Source organism: Triturus cristatus, chromosome 4_1, assembly GCF_964204655.1.
Source record: "Triturus cristatus chromosome 4_1, aTriCri1.1, whole genome shotgun sequence".
NCBI classification, from domain to species: domain Eukaryota; kingdom Metazoa; phylum Chordata; class Amphibia; order Caudata; family Salamandridae; genus Triturus; species Triturus cristatus.
The window spans coordinates 101,896,925-101,916,963 of NC_140585.1; the positions used below are offsets into that span (position 1 = coordinate 101,896,925).

Sequence of the window (20,039 nt, forward strand, 5' to 3'; positions counted from 1 at the left end):
CTAGACTCCATCTTGCCTAAAAAGAGAGTAGCTAAAAGTCGGAGCAGAACGGGCTCGGCCCCATGGTACACTGCAGAGCTGCGCACCCTTAGGAGAAGCTGTAAGAAGCTGGAGAGGACTTGGAGAAGGGACTGGCACGTGGCCAGTCGAGAGAACTACCGTGCAGCCATGAGGATATATAAGAAAGCCCTCCGTGTTACGAAGGCCAAATTTTTCGAGGAAAAAATTACTAGTGCGTCCAACTCTTCTAGAGAGACCTTCAAAGTTGTTAAGGAGCTTCTCAAGATTCCTGAGCCACCAGTCATCCATGACAACCCAGCGGAGAAGTGTAGGGAACTCGCGGACTACTTCCACCTTAAAATTGAGAATATTCTTTCTCTGCTACCTCGGGCCCCACAGAACATTGATGTAGTGAACCAAGGAAGAGTTGCTCACGTTCTATTTGACTCCTTTGACCTGATATCTGAGCCGGAAGTGATAAAGGAACTCTGCTCTATGAAGAGCGGCTCGCCAGACGACCCTGCTCCTATGAGGTTCCTCAAACAAGTGGCCTCTGTCATCACGGCCCCTATCACGAACCTCATTAATCTTTCCCTCACTCAAGGGGTGGTTCCACCAGGTTGGAAAAGGGCTGTTGTGAAGGCTCTCCTGAAAAAGCCTAGTCTGGATCCTTCGGACTTGGCTAATTTCAGGCCTATTTCTCTGCTGCCGGGACTTGGTAAGATCGCAGAAAGGCTGGTTAACTATCAACTGTCCAGCTTTCTGGAGTCAAACGGGCTGCTTCGAGAAACTCAAACCGGCTTCCGCCCAGGTCATGGCACCGACACCGCCCTCCTGGCAGTTGTGGACGAAGCCAGATGCATGCTAGATTCGGGGGGATCAGTGGCAGTGATCCTCCTGGACCTTAGCGCTGCCTTCGACACTGTTAACCATCAAGTGTTGATCCAACGGCTGTCCAATGTGGGAGTAAGTGGTGTTGTGTTGCAGTGGCTTCGTTCCTTTCTCACTGGCCGAACCTATCAGGTCTGGGAAGGTAGTGCGCGGTCTTCTCCTATTCCCCTCCAGTGCGGGGTTCCACAGGGTTCCTCTCTGAGTCCCACTCTATTTAATGTGTATATGGCCCCCCTGGAGGATGTGGTGGCACCATTCGGGATAAAAATCGTCAGCTACGCTGATGACACCCAATTGGTGGTGGCTCTCTCCCAATTGGTGAAGAGCCCGGATGTATTGCACCAATGCCTGTCCCAGGTATACACCTGGATGTGCGACTCAGCATTGAAACTCAACGGATCAAAAACTGAATTATGCTACTAGGGCATAAGGCCCCCCCTCTTCCTATGTCCAGCTGGCCTAGCTGCCTGGGAGACCTCCCCTGCTTCAAACAGGAGATTAAGAGCCTGGGAGTCTGGCTGGAGCAGGACCTCTCTTTCAAGACGCAGGCAAAGGAAACGGCAGGGATCTGTTTTGGGCTTCTTCGCTCTGCCCGCAAAGTCCTGCCCCTCCTCCCCCCTACGGCCAGGAAGCTACTTATTCAGGGGCTGATCATATCAAGGCTTGATTATTGCAATGCAATCTTCCTTGGCGCCCCAGAAGCCACGCTGAGCAAGCTCCAACAAGTGCAAAATGCCGCGGCCAGGTTACTGACCAATGCTCCTAGGAGGCAGTCAGCTAGACCAGCCTTGAAGACTTTGCATTGGCTCCCAATGCGGGAGAGGGTCAAGTTTAAGTCCCTCTGTATAGCCCACAAAGTCCTGCAGGGTAAGGGCCCCCCTATTCTATCTCAGCTGGTGGTACCCTATAAAGCTTCCAGAACCTTGCGTTCGGACCAGAAATCCCTACTTATGGTCCCCAGGGTGTATAAGGCCCGCACGGGCGGTAGAAGATTCGCAGTGCACATCGCTACCCTTTGGAATGCGCTCCCGTTGGAGCTGCGTTCAGAAACTGATACCCTGCGCTTCCGGAAACTGTTGAAAACTTATCTGTTTCCTCTTTGATGTGCTCTCTGTTGTTCTTGGTTAGGGTATGGCTGATCAAGCGCTGGGATGCCCGAGGGTAACTACGCGCTATACAAAACCGACTACAATACAATACAATACCCGGTGGACCGGGAAGCTGACTCGTGCCACTCCCCTATGGCATGGGACATGGCTGCGGGATGTCGCGGCCATGGAGGGTTTTCGATCGTGGGACCTGCTCGGCATCTCCCAGCTGGGGGATGTCTGGCGGGGGGGCTGCATGTGCTCATACGCGGAACTGCAGGCGCGCTTCTCCCTTCACTCATCCCAATTTTATAAATACCTCCAACTGCGACACGCCATACGCACCTACACCCCTCTGGACGTTCGGCTGCCGGAACACAGCCCCCCGGAGGCCCAGGTCCTATTGGGTAACCTAGGGAGGGGGGGTATATCCCGGATACACCGTTCACTTATTAACAATACCCCCATGGCCCAAGAAGGCTTGAAGGGAAGGTGGGAGGAGTGGGTGGGCCCCATGGACGAGGTCGACTGGCGGGACGCCCTTATGGCCCCCCGGCTGGTGACGGCCTCCGCCAAACTGAGGCTTATTCAAGTTTACTATCTTCATACTGCCTACCTCAGACCGGCGCGTCTGCACCGTGCGGGCCTCTCCGCTGATGCAGCTTGCCCCTGCTGCGGTTTTGGCCCAGCTGACTTCATCCATATGGTGTGGTCATGTCCGGAATTAGGGGGCTACTGGAGGGGCATAGAAGCCGACCTCACGGAGGTCCTGGGCTGGGTGGTGCCACACAATCCTAGACACATCCTTCTGGGCATCACGGACGGTCTAGATGGCACACGGGCTGAGAAGCTATTCCTTATGACAGCACTAATGGTGGCGAAAAGAGATATTGCGGCGGCATGGAAGCACCCACAGCCGCCTAGCCTGTGAAATGGAGTGCTGGTGTGGACTGGTGCGCGGCACAAGAGCGGACTCTCTATCAGGCAAGGGGCTGCCCTAAGAAATATCGCAGGGTATGGGGGAAGTGGTTGGGCAATGTATTATGAAGGGGCAGAGGGGGGGAGGCTTCGGGTGGGGGCGGGGGGGGTGGGGCGGTCTCATCCCGTAAGACTGTACATGGTTGGCTTGACAGGCTCAATGTTTTGTTTGTGGTGTCTTTAAAACCAATAAAAACTTGTTTATCAAAAAGATTTAATATAGCCGTATAGCTTGCTGTAGCGAGCTATACCGGCTATTATAGGCCGGCTCAAGTGTTAAAGGCCCGAGCCGAAAGCCCCTAGAGGGCAGAATGTTCTAACAAATAAAACAAAGGCCTCTAGGAGCCCAAGGGGGTTTATATCCCCTCGGGCTCTGAGAGGCCTTTGTGAAAACATTGGAATGTTGCTTTGTGGGCTTTTACCGGCCAGTAGAATCACGGAACACTCCACTGTGTTCAATAGAGTGCTCCACATTCCAATGTTCTAATAAAGAAAATAACACCAAAATAAAAAAAACAAGGGGAAGCAGGGATGTGAATTTTTAAAGCTTTAAGTAGAATTTGCACCAAGAAGCTCGAAGGGCCATTAATAGTCATTAGGCACAGTACAACAGAACCTATGCACAATCTGAGGCTGACTGCAATGGAACTAACCAGGTATGTCCTGGTCAAAGCTTTTAACCTCTGACTTTAGTCCCTTAAGTCCCAATTCATCGCAGGAGTACAATTCTGAAGTCCCGCCAGGTCCTCAGGGGAGGCATTGAGGCAGGCAGAGGCTCTCACGCGGGTTCAGTCCAGGTCTAGTTGCCACTAGTTAGTTGGGCAGTTGCAGGAAACGGCCTCTTGTAGCTTGGTGTGTCCCAGTAGCTTTAACAGGAGCCAGCCTTATGGCCCGTGGAGTCCACTATTTGGAACTGGGTACAAGAGGGAGAGAAGGTCCAGTCTTCTAGGCTCTTCTCAGGTGCCAGCAGGTTCAGTTCTCTTATGAATAAGTCAGGCAAAGAGAGTAGTGAAGCTAGAGAGAGGGTGGAAGGGTAGAAAGAGACAAGTCATAGAGCGGAACCAAGTGAAGTAGCGTCAGTTAGGAAAGAGAAATTTGCTACAGAGGTAGAGACAGAGGTTGAGAGGAAGAGGTGAGGTGAACGCATGAGCAAAAAGAAAGTAGAGAGCAGGTAGATAGTGACTTAGTTGAAACAGAGAAGGTGGTAAACAGAGAAATGAGAGAGAGAGGAGGTAACAACAGACAAAAGGAGGTAGAGATGGAGAATGAGAGGTATTGAGAAAGAAGTATGATAGTGTGAGAATTGAAGCAGAGGGAACAGAGGTTTCAAGAGTGAAAGAGGGAGAGGTACAGAATGATTGGTGATGTAAACTGAGAAGATGGGTAGTGAGAGAGAAAAAAGGCAAGAGAAAGATAAAGTGAGACAGGTGGGGTTGAGAGACACGTAAGTTAGTGACACAAACAAGGTAGAGGGTAGTGAGGAAGAGGTAGAGCTGACAGATACATAGAGAGACTGGGTATGGGGAGAAGGAGAAATGGAGAGGCGAAATGAAGAGAGATGAGTTGAAACAAGGGGACATTAATGAAGGAGAGTTACAGAAGGGTGAGATAAGAATAGAGAGCTGGGGTACAGAGAGTTGGATGAGGGCGAGAGAGTTGAGGTACAGAGAGTGGGTAGAGAGGCAGCGACATAGCAGAAGGCATAGAGAGTGGTATGAACTGAGAGGTGAGGTTGTGAAATAGAGGTAGAGTAGAGAGAGGCAAATTAAAAGAAAGCTGATGTCAATCTAGGAGAGTTATAGTGAGTTGAACGGGGGTAGGTACACAGAGATGCAGCGATAGGTATAGAGGAGAGACATAGAGAGGCAAAGAAAGGGGGTGAGGCGGAAGAGATGACATGAATTATGAAGAGAAACAAAATACAGATCAATTGTTTAATGTAATTGCTCCAACTCTATAAGAGCGTGAGGTTTAAGGTTAGGCAGGCTGCACAAGCACACTAATCTTCTGCACAGTGGGCCTGTCCAGCTGACAATTTTAAAATAATCTATTTTTATCATATCTGTTGCAGTTGGACCTCTAACTAATCTGATCACTTTACCAGGGGGCTTCCTGGAAGGCGATCCCTTGGCAATAGCCCACTTTTGCCTATGCCTACAAAACTGCCTCTGTATGCAACACAGAGGTAAGAGGCAGCCTGCCACCTCACCCACCACTGTTCCCTTTCAGAGGACAGAAATCGTAAATTCAAACCCGTGCTGTAGACGAGTGAAGAAGAACTTCTAGACAACTAATTTTCCTGAGGGCCATCAGGTCAAGTAGAACAATGACAATGGAGGTACATATAAAGGAACTCATGACAGTCAGGGCATGAACCCTCTCCCAAAGCCCAGATGAGAGGATCCCTCCTGGCAAGATCATAAGAAAGCTTCTTGGCGAATGGAAACCAAGCTGCCAACGACTCCTAGATGAAAACACCTAAAACGACCAATGACGCCACTGGACATTGGTGGCAGCATCGTTTTATTACAAGACTGGAGGCTTATATTATACAGTCTCTTTTCTCACTCTTTGTTTTACAACACTTAAAAGCAACTACAATCCCCATAATCTTGCTCACATAAGCAGGCAGTAACAACACAACAGAGAAGCCATAACACCTAACCCTATTAATAGGGCAGCCCATAAGTAGCTCCATCTTTAATTGCTGCTGAAACTTATGTTTTGCATGTGGTGAATGTGCTGTTGTGATAGTTGACTAAAACTTGGCGCTTTGTAAGGGGAGAGAGTCTATGGTCCGGCAATCCTAATTGGAGGTGCTGCAGACAGCATGTTAATTTGCCACTGGAGCAGACAGGGACATCCCAAGAATTTAGGGGGCAGGGCCAACCGTATTTTGGGGGCCCTATTTGCAATTTATGATCCAAATTCAGCTGTTTCATGCCCAGTTAGGCCAGGTCACTGCCATTGCACAGGCACACTCCTCCAAATTCTAAATGTGTTTGCATCTAATATTCAGGGAAACTGACTTGTGTTTTTTTAATATTGTAATACAGCAGTAGCTCACTAAATGTTACTGCAAATAATCTCTGTGACAACCTCCCATTTCCCATATGTGAGGTCCTGTTTTGCTCTAAAAGAAACTTTTGTTCTGGGTAGTGCATGTATCATAATTTATACATCATTTGCCTGCAAAATGTCTGTAATAGACTTTTCCACATCACCCACATTAACAATAAATTAAAGGAAAATGCTATTTAAAACAAACATTTATGCAAGCTTGTCAGGGCAAACCTCTCTGCAGAACAGAGCTGACTCTATCATGGGGCCCCCTGAAAGGCTGGGGCCATGGGCTAGAGATCAGTTTGCCCACACCTTAAACGTCTCTGGGAGAAAGAATAGCTTAGGGAGGTATGTGGCCCAGTGGCCAGGACCTGGGTTTTCACTATTGGTTTGAAGAGATAGAGACTCAGGGACATATGTACAGACCCCTATCACCACGGGAACGTCACTTTTTGTGACGTTCCCGTGGCGATAGGGGCCTTGCCTTATTTACAAGCAGCGTTAAGCCACTTAATGTGGCTTAACGCTGCCTTGTAAATAAGGCCCCCTTTTACGTAATGTTTAGCGTGAAAGGAGGCGGCAGTGGGTGTTGCGGTGGGCGTTCCACTGCAACACCCCTTGATTTTGGCGCGGCCCCTTATTGACAAAGGCAGCGTAAATAGGAAGCAGCGCCAAAATTTAGACCAGGGAAAGCCTGGTCTTAAGTCTGCGAAACGAGGAGAAATGCTTTATTTCTCCTCGTTTTTGCTTTTTCCATGTGTGTTGCCTTGTGCAGCTCACATGGTGAAAGTAAAAAGTCTTGGATTATTTATGTACAGGAAGGTGACCCTTCCTGCACATAAACAATCCTTCAAAAAAATGAAATTTTGTAACTTCCATGTGTGTTGCATTAAGCAGCACACATATGGTGGAGCCTTGCATTTCTGAAGTGGCTAAGAGAGCGTTAAGCCATGACGGCTAACGCCTCACTCCGCTACTTCCTCGTACATATGCCCCTTAGTATCACTTCGAATTGAATTTTTCTTTTTCTGTTTTGATTCATTGATGCAAATATGTTTATCATTTCAAATCTTTATTTATTTTTCTAAACATTAAAAATGTTTTCTGCTTAAAATATGCATTTGATACATGTTGGTGAGAGGGTTTCATTTCCTGCACAGTCAAAAATACTTACTTATAATTATATAGGCCTATTTGAATCGAGAGGGGGTGTTCAAATCCCTAATGTTTTGCAAAAGTCATGGACAATGAAAAATAATGACTGCATGACTGATGGCAATGCTGCAAAAGGAGGACATTCTTAAGAAAAACCTTGACACAATTAAAAAAAAAAATGACATCTTCTTTTAAAAATTTAGCCACAGATATGGGGACCTAAGTGGCAACCAGGCTAACAATCTCCTTGGCCGCACCCTGAAAGGGCAAAGAATGAATGAAAATCAAACACCGGGTGATGCTAGGTAATATGTAAGAGCATGAGGATTTTGGTGGTGGTTCAATCCCGCAGTTCCTTTTGCCAAGATCCAGGCGTGAACGAGGGTGGTGGTCTACATGAAAGACTGTTCGGTGACATTGATGGTCTATGTTTGGATGATCTGATACTGATACTCAATAAAATAGTCCTAATGTGACTAAAAAGGTCAAGGCAGATACCAACTGTGATTCTGCAACCAGAAGGTAGTCCATCGTTTGTCCCTGGGTTGCTACAGTACTCAGATTCAGGAGAAGGGTCCCCTCCTCCTTTTGTGGTCAAGTATGTGAAAGTCAGGATTAGGAATCGTACCGGTAGATTGACCAGAGCTAGGATGAGGGCAGAGTGCCCTAGGTTAACCAATTCATATAAAGCAGCTCTTACCACTATGCATGATACTAAGGGCCAGATTTACTATGCACGTGCGTTGTCCTTGTGTCACACTGCAGAGCACATTCACACATCTGTCCTGAACCTGCAGTTATCTTCTCACTAAAACATCTCTAAAATGCTAGGAATTTTCTCAAAACTCATTAACACCACCACATGGAAGGAAATGGTGTAGAAGGTGTTGTAACCAGTTTTTGATTACAAGTTGGCTGACACTCTGCAGGTAGATAAGGCACAGAATTCCATTCGAGCCCACAGATTTTCCCATCACCTGCATTACCTGAGCAGACACTTGCAGACTCTGTGCACCTGCACTTCCTGAATTAGAAAGGGTGCATGCTTCCACTTCGCAGCTGAGTACGCATTCCAGTGAGCAGTAGGTACTCTGACATAGTTCCAGGTCTTATGGCTAGAGTGTAGGAAGCTGGGTCTTTATAGATATATCAAAATTAGATATATCATGAAAAGAGTCCAGGGGTTCGCTTATGAGTGGACAGGGGCTTGCTGTGGCAATCCCAAGGTGCTCTGTTAGGGGGTAGTGTGGTTGATCAGCCTAAGGCTTAACACAGAGGAGCTTGCCAGGAGTGCAAGACATCTGAAAATACACACAAAGGTCTATAAATGAGACAAACAACTCAAGAAGGAGATCCACACCAATTTATAAAAATAGCAAGTACCTTTATATATGTTTAGGCATCAGAAGAAAATCGTTTGGGTAAGTATGTTTTTAAAGAGAAATACTTTTCAGTTCAAAAAGTTGCAATATCTGAGTTCTGAAATGTTAACCTACGGAGGGAAATTCATATGCGGTTTACTAGTTCTTGTCAGCGACTTACAAGACCCTTCTCCAGGAGTTAAGGCGAGAGGTGTGCAAGGTCCAAAGCAGAACATCACCAGCAGCAGCACTAGGGCGGCCGTGTGCAGAGCTGCCAAACTTTATCAGATGCCCAATGTTATCCTATGGAGAATGGTTGCAGTGGAAAGAGGCTGCAGGAGGGGACTGTGAGACCAGTCAGATGAAACCAACTAGTGGCTTCAGTTCTTGCGATGTTGGGGTGGGTCATTCGGGTGCAGAGGGTCTTTGGGGTGTAGATTTTTTCCGTCCTGCAATATTTGCGTTGAGGGGGATTGCTAACAGAGGCTGCAGGCTACATCGGGGAGTTCATGAGGAGTCACTGCACAGTGGACTCAGTACCTTGAGGGCTTGGGGACCAGGCTGACACCATTGGCCCACTATGACACGTGCTGGGGGCTCAGGTGCAATGGTGCTTGGCGGCAACAAGTATTGGCGTTGCCAGAATTCTCTTGGTATTTTGTTTTCTGCCTGTAGGATGCAGGGGACAGTTCAGGAGGTCTTGGTTACTGGATGAAGGCAGGCAGCTCTCCCGGACAGCTACAGGACAAGTCCACTTTTCGTACAATAGGTGAAATCAGCAGGCAGGCCGGCAGGGTTAGAACCAAGTCAGTTGCTGGGGCTTCTGTCCTTTCTGTGTGACTCGTCCAACTTCTTTCTTCAGGTCATCAGGATCTGCTCTTCTGGTGGCAAAGACCCCCATAAATACTGCATTTAGGGGAGTGTAGGGTAGTAGCCAATGGGGTCACTACGCCCCCTATATGACCACTTCCTGTTGGAAGTGGGCATAACCCTGTCCAAGAATTCCGAAGTATGCCATCACAAAGATGGCTACTTCTGAAAAATCCTGTCCATCTCGGTTCAGCCCACCTTAGGGCTGGTACTAGCCTGGGGCTGGCACGCCAATTGTACAAGTTATTTTTCCTGCCTGTCCAGGTGCTAAAGGGGCTCTGGACAAGGGGGTTGGCTTTCTTTTTCTGCGAGGGGAAGCCAGATTTGCATTTCAAAGGAAGGTACTAGCTCATTGAAGCTTGCCAGCCTAGGAAGACTAATCAGCAAGTCATCCCGTGGAAGGGGGGATGACACCCTCTTCCCAAACAGGCTTTTGTTTTGAGTCTCCTGAGAGCAAAGACGCTCACCTTAGGAGGTCAGAACAGTGTCTCGTGTGGCAGGCTGGCAGAAACCAGTCAGGGAACACACCAGAGGCTGGTAGGTTTTCAGGAAGCAGCTCTCAGATTGTCCTCTGGGTGCATGTATTTGGAAATCCAACACTGGCATCAATGTGTGTTTATCAATATGAGATATGTGATAACAAACATCTCTATCTTCAGTGAAGCCATCATGTAGCTGTAGAACTTGTTTTTGACATTGTCCAGCACATGCAGGTATGCCCTCATATTTAATATTCAGCACTCTGCCCTAGGGCTGTCAGGACTGCTGTAGGGGCGGCTTACAAATATTCCATGCTGCGTTAGGGGACATGGCACACAGGTAAATGGGACATGTCGTGTTTTCACTTGTATCTGCACCATGACATGCAGCCTGCGATAGCAGCCCTCCATGTGCTTGGTGAGGGGTCCACTAGGATGGCACGAAAGTTGTGCTGCTTCTAATGATTTTAGGGATTAGGGTTTGGGCTTCTATTGACTTTAGGGCACAGGGCTCCCATTGGTCCAGGTCACATGATTTCTAGAGCACTTATTTAAGCAGAACCTCTTGAGTCTAGCCTGGGCATCACGGTAATGGGTGTCTGGTTAAGGGTACTACCCGTCAGGGCCTTGAAAGGGCCTAGGACCAGAAAATCTGTTCACAATCCCACCAAGAAGAGGTAAACAGGTACAGTTGCTGCTCACAATAGATCTCCGAAGAATAAAGCAAGATAATTACTCGTGGAGTAAATTCCATGAATTTGTTCTACCACATACCCACTATACAGACTCACCAACACATCACAACAATTTCAGCCTGATTGCACTTACGATGTATTTAAACACACATGTATCCACATTCACACACCCCTATCCTACAACTCTGCTCATCTTCCTTCGCTCATTCATACTCTACAACACACTCATAGTCATTCTCTCATCACACTTCTACCCCAACTAACAACTGTAATCCAGCTAGCTTACCTCATTCACTTTCTACTGATCCACACCTCACTAACATGATTAATACAGCTCCCCCACCTCCTGCCTTGCATGTCCATCTACCAACTAAAGTCTACCCTGCTCTACTCCCTCCTTCTATCCCTTCCTTCCCTCTTCTCCTACCAATCTTCTCCATGACAGCATCCCTATATTATAACACTCCAACACATCTTTATTACCATTCCTATTACACAATTGTCTTTTCTAACTTTCCTAACCTCTTCCGCTAATCACCCCACACATCTCCTTTAAAAAATCCAAAATATAATAGTATCTCACTTCTTCAATAGCCTTCATCCCCCAAACACACAATCTTTCAATCAATCGCCCGTACATTGTCCACATATTACCAGCCCCTCCCTGTGTTGTGGCTCAGAGTCAGAAAGGGGAAAGAAAACTGATATAGGCTGCTAAGCAGGCCATTCTCAAAAAGCGATTTTACTGGTCAAATTCTAGGGCTCGTAAAATGTGGCCTGTTGTTCCTGCACATGGTGGATCTGAGCAGGGGAGCAATGGCCCACTTACATTTTTTGGAGAAATGTCTTCGCCGCTAAACTCAGATTCACGGCTATAGTATTTGGTTGAACTCTTGGGGGCATATTTACAAGCCTCTATCGCCACAGGAATGTCACTTTTTCCAACGTTCCTGTGGCAATAGAGGATTTGCCTTATTCACAAGTCGGCGTTAAGCCACTTAACGTGGCGTAACGCCGCCTTGTGAATAAGGCCCCCTTGAACGCTACACTTAGCATAAAAGGGGTGTGCAATGGGTGTTGCGGAGAGTGTTCCGCCGCAACACCCATTGATTTTGACGCTGCGCCCTATTTACAAGGATGGCTTAAATATGGAGCAGCCCCAAAATTAAGACCAGGGAAAACCTGGTCTTAACATCATGAAACGAGGAGGAATGCTTAATTTCTCCTAGTTTTTGCTGTTTCTATGTGTGCTGCATTCTGCAGCACAGCAGCACACATGGAAGGCACAAAACACCAATGGTGATTGTTTGTGTGCAGGAGAGATACCTTCCTGCACATAAACAATCTTGCAATGGTGCAAGATTGCCTAGGTTGGCGCTAGGTGCCTACATTTACCGCCAGTGCTAAGGGAAAGGTAGGGGGGCACCATCGAATAAGGCACTTAATTTGTTATTGCTTTTCCGCTCTTCAATGATATCAATGTATTTTTAGTCTACTAAATAGTTTTTGATAATTACTTCACATACATTTACTTGAACTGTGGAAAGGTCTTGTAATCCATGTTCATATAATGCTGCACTCGAAAAATAAAAATCCATATAGGAATGTGCTGACTTGAGAATGGACTGGTTGATATCATATAATTCAAACTGCACATAGACTATTCCAAAGTAACCCTTTCTTTGTATTTCTTTTGATACCCAGGTGTGTAGTTAGGTACACAAGGCCACTCTTGTTTCCAACCAATTATGTGTACACTCGAGCAGACCGGAGGTCAATATTTTTCAATGTGTTTTCTTATTAATGCATGAAAAATGCCTTAAGGTTTCCTGCAGCCAAATGCTCACCGTTTGCCTTGTCACTGGTTGATCTTCAGATTGCGATGCTGGCAAACTAGCGCTTTCTCCATGGCTTCTATCACCTGAGGTATCAGCAGTCTGGTCGCAGATTTTTCTTGATCGCTGTGGAGAAAAATATTACTTAAGATTTTGAAAGATACAGAACCCAACATCTAGCTCTATTCACCAACAGCCAAACTACTGATGGATTGAGCCTCTATGTTTAGTATTTATAGTGACAATGTGAGTCAGCTGAAGCCTGGTTCGAAAATGGAATGTTGTCCGAGTCGGACTGATGTTCCCTTATCTGACCCCTAAAAAGAACTATATGTCGATGGCTCTTGTTTTACGTTACCAGATGGCACTACGACTGCAGCTTATGCTATCACTACGTTGCACACGATGGAAGAGACATCACGAGTCCCCTATCAGTCAGCTTGTTCGAGCTTGTGAATTGAGCAAGGGACTGGTTGTCGACATATATACAGACAGCCAGTATGCCTTTAGGGCCGCGCATAACTTTGGGCGACTCTGGTCAGAAAGAGTGTTCCTTACTTCTCATGGTACCAGGATTCAGTATGGGCACCTTATATCAAGGCTTTTGTCTGCTTTAACGCTCCCCAAGAAGTTAGCCATAATCAAGTGTAGTGCCCGCAGGAAGGTTACTGATGACGTGGGTAGATGAAATGCTTTTGCAGATCAGACATCTAAGGAAACAGCCCGAACAAAGATGGAACGTATGTTTGTAGCAGGTCCAGCTAGGTGGGTCCCTGAAGTTGTCATGTTTGAGAATACCCTTGAAAGTGTAAAGGAGATACAAAGTGAAGCTACAATGGAAGAATTAGCAGAATGGCAGGAACGTACAGCACAGTTAAATGAGGAAGGATGTTGGACTGATAAATCAGTGAAGCAGGAAGGGATGTTACCAGATGCATATGTTCTTCGGGCCCGATTCACAGAACTAACTTAAGACAAAATCCTAAACTTACTACCATTTTGGTATTCACAGAAGGCACTTATTCATTTTGGTATTCACAGAAGGCACTTAATTACTCATTTTAAGTAACTTACTCATTTTGAGTAACTTACTCATTTTGGTATTCACAAAAGGCATTTACTCATTGATGAGTAAGTGCCTTCTGTGAATACCAAAATGAGTAACTTACTCATTTTGAGTTACTTACTCATTTTGAGTAACTCTGGAGTGACAATGGAAGCCATTTTAATGCAAAAATGATTCAATTGATTTGTGAGGGTATTCATGTGAAGCAGAACTTCCATGCTGCTAATCATCCACAGTCAGCGGGTTTGGTTGAGAAGAACAATGGTACTCTCAAACTGAAATTGGCAGAGATACAATAGACTACTGGGTTAAAGTGGCCAGATGCTTTACCGTTAGCTCTTTTGTCGACAAGAACAACAGCTCATTCTATGAGGTTGTGTTTGGGTGCCCGGCGAGTGTCTGGGGCGTCCCGCGTCCTCGTAGATTTTCTGATATTGAGTACCCTGTATTGCTTGGCCAGTTAAAAGAGAATTTACGTTCTATTCATCAACAGGTGCGGGAGTCCCTACCTTATACACCAGAGGGACCCGGCCTCAATATCCAGCCCGGTGATTACGTCCTTTTGTGCAATTTTCAGAGGAAGAAAAGTTTGGAGCCGAGCTGGTAGGGGCCTGAACAGGTTCTATTGGTGACACATACTGCTGTGAAGGTTGCTGGCCATAGGAACTGGGTTCATGCAACCCACTGTCAGAGGTTTCCTTTACCTCTACCCTATGATCAGTGGGTTAAGAACGCGGGGACTAAGATTGCGAGCAGGTGCCTCGGTACGTCCCATTCAGCGATGCCCAGGTAACCTGGACAAAGACAAACAAGGAAAATGCAGATGTGTTGAATGAGGCTGTTCCTCCGGAAATACGAGCAATCCACGAACCTTTGTTCGCTGATCACACGGTGCCTGGGGCTAAAGGGTACAATTTGCACCCTCGGCTGAGGGATACGGATTCCAAGGAGAAAAGAAATTAGGGATGGACTGCGTAAGATAGGTTGTACTGAGTTGTAATACCAACTGAATTAGCTGAAATGAGCGTAGAACGTTTTGCTCAGTTTATCTGAGTTGTTTGAACATTAGTTAGGGAAGACTGAAGTATATTGTGAAGGTACACCATGTTGTTCAATGTGGGATTCATCCAAAGAGCTTAGGACAGAGCAAGCTCCACCACCGGTGCTCAAGAGCACCAACGTATTGATGGACAATAAGACCCTGTACCTGTGAGGCTCTGCCGGACACTGGGAACTTGTATATTTCTTTCACATTTTTCCCCTTTTCATCATACGTTATGCATCCCTTTGGTAGAATGGTTGCTGAGGAAGAGCAGCCAGTGATTCTTGTTTAACAGCATAATATGGTGTGGACCCGCAAACAGAAAAATAACACGTGTTGCTCTTGTGGTTTTGTTTGGTAATAATACGGTGCAGGGTGTCATGGGTTTTGGAGAATGGTCAGGATGTACCTTTACGCACAAAGGGTAGGATTATGCCTCTGACAAGAAAGGAAAGGACAGCCCCGAGCAATGTGTTTCTGGACACACATAAGATATTCTTTGGAGAAGGAACCACTTGTTACCCCACTGAATCTGTCACTAGTTTATGGACTGCATACCCATTATCACTTGTAAATTATATATATATTCGTCCACCGCAATTTACAGAAGTGAAGGGAGTTTTTGGTTGTGGCTATCCATGACCTTGATTATATTATAGAAAGCCACTGGGAATGGGTTCTCCGGGTTGTGATAATAACACATATTGCGACATCTTCTATATGGAAGAGCAGAATGTCACACTGGCGGGCTGGTATTGCAAGGAATTGATAGTCACCCGGGAGGCTGGTTATTATTCTGCTTGTTGCCCAATCGTGAATAGTACGGACACTTCTTTGAACATCATTTGTTCTGGAATAGCGCTGTACTAAAATACGATCCCCTTGGTGAATGACAAAGATCCGAGTTCTTTTGGAATGAACGCCAGATATGCTGCAGTAGATTACGAAGGACCGATTTATGCAGACCCGGGGTTTTACTTTTTGTCTAACAGTACTTATTTTAACGTTCATAATGATACCGATGATGTCGCTCTTGGAATGGTGTTGCCCTTAGGTGTATCTTGTAAATACACTAAGCCTAATGTCCGTTGGGTTAAGAGGACTTTGACCAAAGAATTCTGTGAGGGGGTGATCAATGGAGAGGTCAATAACTATAGTAAACACCTTTGGATACATCCTTTCTTCTATTTTCACTTTGGAGGGTACCTCTATGGCCCAGGGTGAGAAAGCTAGAGAATATTTTGGGTGCAAGTTACAAATATTATCTAATACTACCGTGGCGGCTTTACGCAACATCACCACTCGGTTGGAAAGCATGCGGATATATTATCAACAGACTAGGCACACGGTTGATTTCATCTTAGCCAAGAGTGGTGGTGTATGCACGGGAGTGGGAGACCAGTGTGTAGTCAGGGTAAAAAATATTGAAAAGAATATTACCAAACACATATTAGACATCCTCGAGAATGTCAAAGGAATGGAAAGTGGAAATTGGAGTTGGTCTCTTTCTGGTGGCTGGGGTTGGATTCTTGAAAAGGTGATTTACCTGGTTGTGATATTGGTGCTTCGTTGTGCTCTTATTCAGTGCCTCCCCTTTTGTTGCTCTTTTGGCACCACCTTCCTCACCTCTAAAATAAAAATATCGATTCATGATACTAACGCTGCAATTATGGTATAGAAAGCGATAGACTACCTCATGAACATAGATGAGGGCATTTTCGAAACTTCTTCCCTCCTTACAGTCTCCTTTCCCGATACAAAGAATATGGAATGCTCATAAGGAGTTTTACTCATGGTCTCCTGTATTTCTGGTTTTATATTTTCCTTGTTGCTGTTAGAAATATTTTAGCTCATGCTAAAAGGAGGGTCTGTTAGAATAGAAATATTCGTCTTTGTGCATTGCCTAGCTAAAGGTAACATTCGCGGCACCATTTTCTGTTCAGGCGCCATTTTGAATCATAATCGAAACTAATCCTTTGCTATTTCTCAGAAAAGTCTGTTATGTTTCGTTTCTGCAATGTTAGGTTTTACTTCACTAATGAATAGCCTGTTCATATTAGTGCATACTTTTCTCTCTAGATAGAGTCCCTCTCCCACTTGTTCGGGGACAGGCCCGACTGGAACAACCTTGGACTTTGCAACTTTGTGTAAGATATGAGTGATGAGACTGTTTCTTTTTGTATTCCATTGCTTAACAGCACCTGCCAGGAAAATTCCACTATGGGAGTGTTTTAGCCCAGTTACAAGACGTACATAATGTATCTCTATGCTTGTTGATTTCATTCCTTCTGCAGCACTCCGAGAGACTGGGCAGACCGGGCTCCGCTTTGAGTGTATCTAATAAACAGTTATTGGTTTGTATCCTCTGCTGCCTGATTGACTCTTCATTTGGTATGGAAGTCTGAGAGGTGGTCATTAGTGACCCAGGTGACCCTAATCGGGCCACTTCCTTCACTAAGAGGTAGATGCCTGATGCAGAGCCTGGCTTATGAAGAAGGTAGACTCGGGTAAGGACTAGACACTTGGGACTACGAGGAAGATGCATGCTGCAGAGCCTTGCTCAAGAAGACGATTGACTCAGGTAAGGACTAGATCATTGGGACTACAAGGAAGATGCCTGCTGCAGAGCCTTGCTTAAGAAGGCCGTAGACTGAACTGAAAATGTACGATATGCCTTCCACTTCCAAAGTCTTCAACCACAGACCTAGTTTTAAAAATCGTCCTGCTAAAATATTGCATTCAGAATATATAGGTAAGTACAGATTTACCATACTGAACTCCACATCTATAAATCTTAACTATATACATGTATATATGTGTATGTATGTATGTATGAATGTATATTTAAGGTACATAGATCTGAAGTTCAGAATAGTATATTTACACTTACCTATGTATACGAGCCTTCACAGTATTATGGTAGGCGATATTCTGGATATAATATTATAGCAGGATCATATTTTGTCATTCGATATAGTAACATGCATTGAAGCCTGACAGCTTGTGCCCCAGTTGTGCCTGTTCTGCTTCGCAGTACTTAATGCTGTTAAGTCTGACTGTACAACTGCTCAGCCCAATCCAAAGAAGCCAGCAGACTTGAACTGCATCCTCAAAGGCCATCGGCCCATATTTATCAATATTTCACGCAACACAACGCCGCAAGCCACCTTGCTGCACTGCGTAAAAAGGAGAGGGCAAGAGTGAGCTGTATTTTACTTCATATAGAACATTCCTGCTCTCTGCCTGTGCCTGCTCTCTGCCTGCGCTGGCGCTGCCTAGCGCCAATGCAGGTACCCTTGCAAGAGTGCCTGCATTGTAGGCAGGATTGTTTTTGTGAAAGAAGAAGCAACTTTCTGCACATAAACAATCCTCAGGGACCATTTCCTCTTTCTAAGTGTGAAGAAAGAGAAAGTAATGAGGGGAAATAAAGATCTTTCTCCTCGTTGCGCTGTTGGTGGGGAGGCGTACAAATCGGATACATTTCCGGGTCTACCACTGTTGGTAAATCTGGGAATGTGTCATAATGTGTGGGTTAGTAGTGTGTTCCACAAAGACACAGATAGGAACAACTTACTATCATTTCTGAGCTTCCACCCACGGACCCTGAGAGAGAATCTCCCCTATGGACAGTTCCTGCGTCTCCGCAGGAACTGTTCACATGTGGAAGAGTACAAAAAGGAAGCAACTCTCCTGAGTGAGAAGTTAAGATGTAGGGACTACCCTGAGGGTGTAATTAAAAAGGCCCAAAAAAGAGCAAGGAATTGCAACAGGGAGGTTCTCTTGGAGACTAATCAGAGAGAGACCACGGACAGGAGTATTTGCGTGACCACATATAATACAGTTTCAAACAACCTTAAAAAAATCATCCATAAGAAGTGGCAGATTCTCAATTCAAATGGACTGAACCAACCTGTCCCTTTATTTGCTTTTAAGAAGAGTGCCAGTCTTAAGAATATTATTGTAAACACTCGCCCGAGACTATCAAGAGAAGTGGGTAACTTAGGTATGGGCGCACACTTTTTGCCCCCGGTTGTTGGGCATTATGCCTGTGGATCGTGTAGAGCCTGCCCCTTGTCAATCAATGGGAAAAATATTGACATTGGTTTGAGAAGTCCATGGGAACTCAGACAGCACACCACATGTAACACTGAAAATGTAATTTACATTCTGAGGTGCCCATGTAATCTATTATATGTGGGCATGACCACACGGAAAGTAAAAGTTCGAATTCTAGAACATATGAGCACAATTCGCTGTGGTAAATCCAATACGAAACTTACTGCCCACTTTCTAGAACAAAAACATGATGAGAAAGACTTGAGGTGGATAGTGGTGGACAAACCCTTTATCCCGCAGAATGTGAGTGACACTTCAAGCTTCCTACTATTAAGAGAACAGAGATGGGTAGAGCGGGTGAAAAGCCATACCTTAGGATTAAACGATGGAATCCCATGGTTCCAGCTGTATGGTATCACACAATAAGATCAGATACAATGTAATGAATATAAGATCTGTACTGACTGCGTAGAAAGGAATAAAGAAGAAGATAAAATCTCAGTCTCTGAACCTACTGCTATCTCACATATGATGAGGACATTATAAGCTTAAAACTCGTGAGCGTGAATAAAATAAGAGTATAAAAAAAACCTCCCCCGCCATCCCTTCATAACCGAGAGAAACACCTTGTGGTTAACTATTGCTGTTGTTAACTACTTTGCAAAGTACTGGTAGAAATTCAAAGATGGCCGCCTTGAAAACAACTGGGCTAGAGAGCATATAGAAGGCCTCTTTCTACTGCATGGATACAGCGAGGGGATTGGCTAATGAGCAGAAGGGGCGTGATTGATCGCGTCTACACGGAAACAAGGTTCCCCGGTGTTTAAAAAGGACACGAGAGGAGCGTAGCACATCGGCAGAGGACTGACGGAGGGAAAAAGGAACGGGTACCTCTTTGGAGTAGTAAGCGTTTATTGATTCCTTGATGCGCGAGTAAAAGTAACGCTCTATTTGCATTCAGTTAAGGGCTTTGACCGCTCGAAAGGAGAGTCTGGGTGGGGTCGAGAAAACCGCGAATACTATGAGTACTGGGTAGTTGGTTTTACATTTTTTCTACCACCGCCCGGAATACAGCAGGATGTGAAAGGCAGGCACCTGAATTACGCATTTGATCTCTTTTACAAAACAAGCAATTTCGAAATAAGAGTCTCTGTGGTATACAAATGAGTCTTTTGTTCGGAGACACTGACCACGTTTGTTTTATGCAGAGTGTGACTACAAGAGCACCCGCCCCCGCAGCCCCGGGTTTAGAAAAATTTTCGTAAACCCTTGTGAGTATGTCTACGTTTTATGTAGAGATGGGCACACAGAAGGGGTGAGAGAGATCGAGAAAATGGGGGATTACACAGTTTTTAGTATTATACAGAGCATGTTTTTATCAATATCGTGGGAGTGTGGTTCTGATCACTATCAGGACACATAAACAAAAAGATGACTCGTTATACCCGCCAAACAGTTGT

General features: G+C 45.6%; 1 protein-coding gene across 4 annotated transcripts in view; it reads right to left on the reverse strand.

Annotated features, from left to right (window-relative positions):
* Positions 1 to 20,039, reverse strand: part of LOC146839650 (uncharacterized) — a 230,749-nt gene that overhangs the window by 63,578 nt on the left and 147,132 nt on the right. For all 4 annotated transcript variants that reach the window (XM_085651735.1, XM_085651738.1, XM_085651737.1 and 1 more), the window contains one exon: positions 12,428 to 12,541. In XM_085651735.1, coding sequence (XP_085507861.1) covers positions 12,428 to 12,541 — 114 coding nt within the window. The remainder of the gene's footprint in view (positions 1 to 12,427; positions 12,542 to 20,039) is intronic.